General features: G+C 36.6%; 1 protein-coding gene across 1 annotated transcript in view; it reads right to left on the reverse strand.

Moving 5' to 3' along the window:
• The window catches only part of LOC106297626, a 12,445-nt gene extending 9,777 nt beyond the window's left edge, over positions 1 to 2,668 (reverse strand). The window contains exons 1-4 of the mRNA XM_013733831.1: positions 2,663 to 2,668; positions 2,139 to 2,540; positions 1,848 to 1,998; positions 1,658 to 1,753 (exon numbers count right to left, since the gene is read on the reverse strand). Of these exons, the coding sequence (XP_013589285.1) occupies positions 1,658 to 1,753; positions 1,848 to 1,998; positions 2,139 to 2,540; positions 2,663 to 2,668 (655 nt within the window). The remainder of the gene's footprint in view (positions 1 to 1,657; positions 1,754 to 1,847; positions 1,999 to 2,138; positions 2,541 to 2,662) is intronic.
• Between the last annotated feature and the right edge of the window lie 973 nt (positions 2,669 to 3,641).

Below are 3,641 nucleotides of genomic sequence, written 5' to 3' on the forward strand. Positions count from 1 at the left end.
TAACAGTTGCATGCATGATATATTAGAGCTCAACTCCTTATTCACAGTGATCAGCGATGACAATGTTTCACTGGTTAACTAACTAGATCTTGGATCTCAACTGTTTCTCTTTTGATCACAAGAAAGTGTCGATCGATGATCCTATATGGATATCGATCGATACACCTTTCGTAATATCGATCGATTGTTAGAAGACAATATCGATCGATAGCTTCTAGCTAACCCCTAGGCGTGGGTTGATAATGCTCATTAGTCTCCTAGATCAGCGGTTAGCTCTCTCTAGCAGTCCTAGCATGACAGATTAGATTCAGGACAGAATGATCAAGGATGCTTGACACATGCAAATTCCTAGGTTTATGTTTTAGTTAGCAAGGCTAAAACAAGCATTAAGAATAATCAATCAATGAATATCACAACTTAGCAAATCTATACATGCAAATTCCTAGGTTCATGTTCTAGTTAGCAAGGCTAAAACAAGCAATTAAGAATAATCAATCAATGAATATCACAACTTAGCAAATCTATAGCTGGGGCTTATCCCTCTAACCTATTTGAACCCTAAATCTAACAAGTAAACTACTCAGACATATCTAAGCAATTCATGACACAAAATATAGATAAAAACTGCATAGAATAGAATAGATGAATCAATGGAGTTCCAATCACAAATCTCTCTATGATTTTCTCTCCTAAAACTCTCTTTCTCTCTTGCTGAAAGTAAGAATACAATGGTGGCTAAAGCTCTCTGTCTCCTAACACTTAGGCAAGTATATAACTATTAGGTTAAAAACTCGTCAGGGGTAATTTTGTAATTTGGTGAAGCCTTGGGTTTAAAGTCGGCTGGAACCAAGTCGCGCATCTCGCGTCTTGACATCAATCGATGGTACAGGATGTACATCGATCGATCATAATTTTCAATCGTCGAGGCTTCTCTTCTATATCGATCGACGGCACTGGATGTGCATCGAACGATTGCTTCTTCTTCGTATCGACCTCTAATGGTCAGCTCGGATGAAATCTCTTTTAAGCTCCTAAATGCTCCATAATCATCACTTTACTCCAAGATATTGCTGAACCTGAAAACATACCTAATAGGATAGAATATATAATATATAGATAGTAAAACACATATATACCATGGATGAAAATGGGTCAAATCCATGGTATATCACTTAGCCCCATTATATACTTCGAGAAAGTAGTCATTATACAACCTATCTTCTGCTTCCATCCTATCAAATGCTACCTTAAACTGTAATGCTCTAGATAGCATAAGGAAAGTTCAATTCAACCTAGTCTTTAAATCTAGGGGCAAGCTACCACGAGTCATTTTACCAGTTGTAACTCTTTGATCAAAGGCATTTAACCTACTGGTTGAGGACCGAACATAATGAACAGCATTCCTGATAGCTAACACATTCTCACTTAAATCACTTAAACCCTCCTTAGCAATCAAGTTTATAATATGAGCCGCACACCTCATGTGTAAAAAAATTCTCATCTAAGACTAAAACATCAGGAGAAATGGAGCTAAAGACCTCATGGAACCTCTTAATGGCGGAAGTATTGGCGGTTGCATTATCTATTGTGATGCAAAACAGCCTCTCAAGTCCCCAGTCAGCTAAACACTCTAAAAGGACATTAGAGATTGTCTAACCTTTGTGATCCATGGCATACTTGAAGCCAGTGATTAACTTCTTCAGCTGCCACTGATCGTCAATGAAATGTGCAGTGATAACCATATAACTTGCACCTGCGAAACATGAAAACAATGAAAATTTTGTATAAGCGTATGTCATTAGTTGAATAAATGAATTGTATCGACAATTTTTTTTTAAACAATGTACATGTCACTTGAGATACCCAAATATCAGTGGTAAGTGAAACTCTTTGTTTACTCGTGAAGAGCAAGTTCTTCAGTGCTTCTTTCTTTTTCACAAACATCTCCTCAATGTTCCTTGTCAAAGTCCTTCTTGAGTGGGGCTTGAACAGGTTAACCTTGCAAAGTAAGACATTAAAAGAGTAAGTTAGATGATTTCAAAATTTAAAAAGGCAATGTTATGCAAGGTCGTACCTTGTCGCAAAAGTGTTTAAAAGCAGTACTTTCAATGAATTGAAAGTGGCAATTCTGCTAACACCACTAGCACGTTACAAGCTTGTCTGAAAAGCGCTTCAGTCACTTTGGATGCCATCAGGTTTCCTCCATTACCAATCTGCTGTTGATTCTTTTTCTGACTAGTTAACCATGCTTTGTGTTCTTTGCAAATTTGCAGATGCTGCTTCAGGTTAGAAGTTCCTGACTTGGATGCACATGAGAAGATCTTCTGGCAATGGTGACAAATACACTTGTCTCTAGTCTCTTTGATACTGCTGAAATGCTTCCACACACGAGACCTTGGCACAACCATCTTCTTCACCTTCTTCGCCTGAGATGATGCTCTAGATGTTGCATTTGCATCAGCACTTGCCTCTTGGTACTCTTGGTCTTCACATTGCATTTCAACATCAGTTTGTTGGTTATCGAAAGTTGAGGATATCATCTGCAAGAGAAAAAAAAATAGTATTAGCTTTAGAATTATTTAACACATTACAATAATTCATAGAAGTTGTATCAAAGTATCAAACTAACATCACAATATATGAAAACAATTGAAGAACTAACATCCATCTTTTGTCAAAACATATATATTATCAACAATCAAAACATACATATCTGAAAACTTTTCATTGAAAAGCACGAAACTTATTACAGACAATAAGAAGAAGAAAACATTAGAAGAACTAACATCACAGAACTAACACTAGAAGAACTAACATCACAGATTCACAGAACTAACATAACAGGACTAACATCACACGCATTAATACTCATTACACACACTAAGAAGAATAAGTTACTAAACGCATTAAGACTCATCACAACTATAAACGACAATTCAATCTTCATGTCTAATTCTTTTCAGATTAAGACTAAAAAGCACAAGCCTTAAACCCGAATTGATCACCAATAATATTATCTACCCAAAATCTAAAATTGAAAAACAAAGATACATGACTTAGAAGAAAACTAAGCACCTCGGATTGATTACTTTCTGACTAAAGAGGTGGAATGGTTTGTCAAGTCTAAGGATATGCAGCAACATATATAGGAGATGGATTAAGAGCTTCATTGAAGATATTTGATTTTCGGGTTACGGAAAGGATTTCGGAAAGGTTTGGTTGAGATTTTCGCAGAGGATCTCGGTGTATCTTTTGAGTAATCGAAAGAGGGAAAACAAAAGGGGCTAGGGTTGTGTCTCGATCGGGTGTCGGATGTAATCAATTGGATCTCGGATTTTCACTGAACCGACCCGACCACCATTATACCACATAAACAGGAACCGTTTGGTTTATTAAGAAGATCCGAAAATGATCCGAACCGGTTTTATCGGACCGGTTTCCATTCGGTTGTTCGATTCTCGGATATACTGGCCAGGCCTAAGAATGTTAGACTGTGATACAATGTTACCTTACGAAAATAGGAGTCTTTATGTCCCACCATTCATGTAGCATTATACATATCCATTTGTAAAAGATAAAAATAAATCAATGGTCTTCTGAAATAAATACCGAACAGTTTTTAGATATTTTAAGAAAAATAA

The sequence above is a fragment of the Brassica oleracea genome, chromosome C6, assembly GCF_000695525.1.
Source record: "Brassica oleracea var. oleracea cultivar TO1000 chromosome C6, BOL, whole genome shotgun sequence".
NCBI classification, from domain to species: Eukaryota; Viridiplantae; Streptophyta; class Magnoliopsida; order Brassicales; family Brassicaceae; genus Brassica; species Brassica oleracea.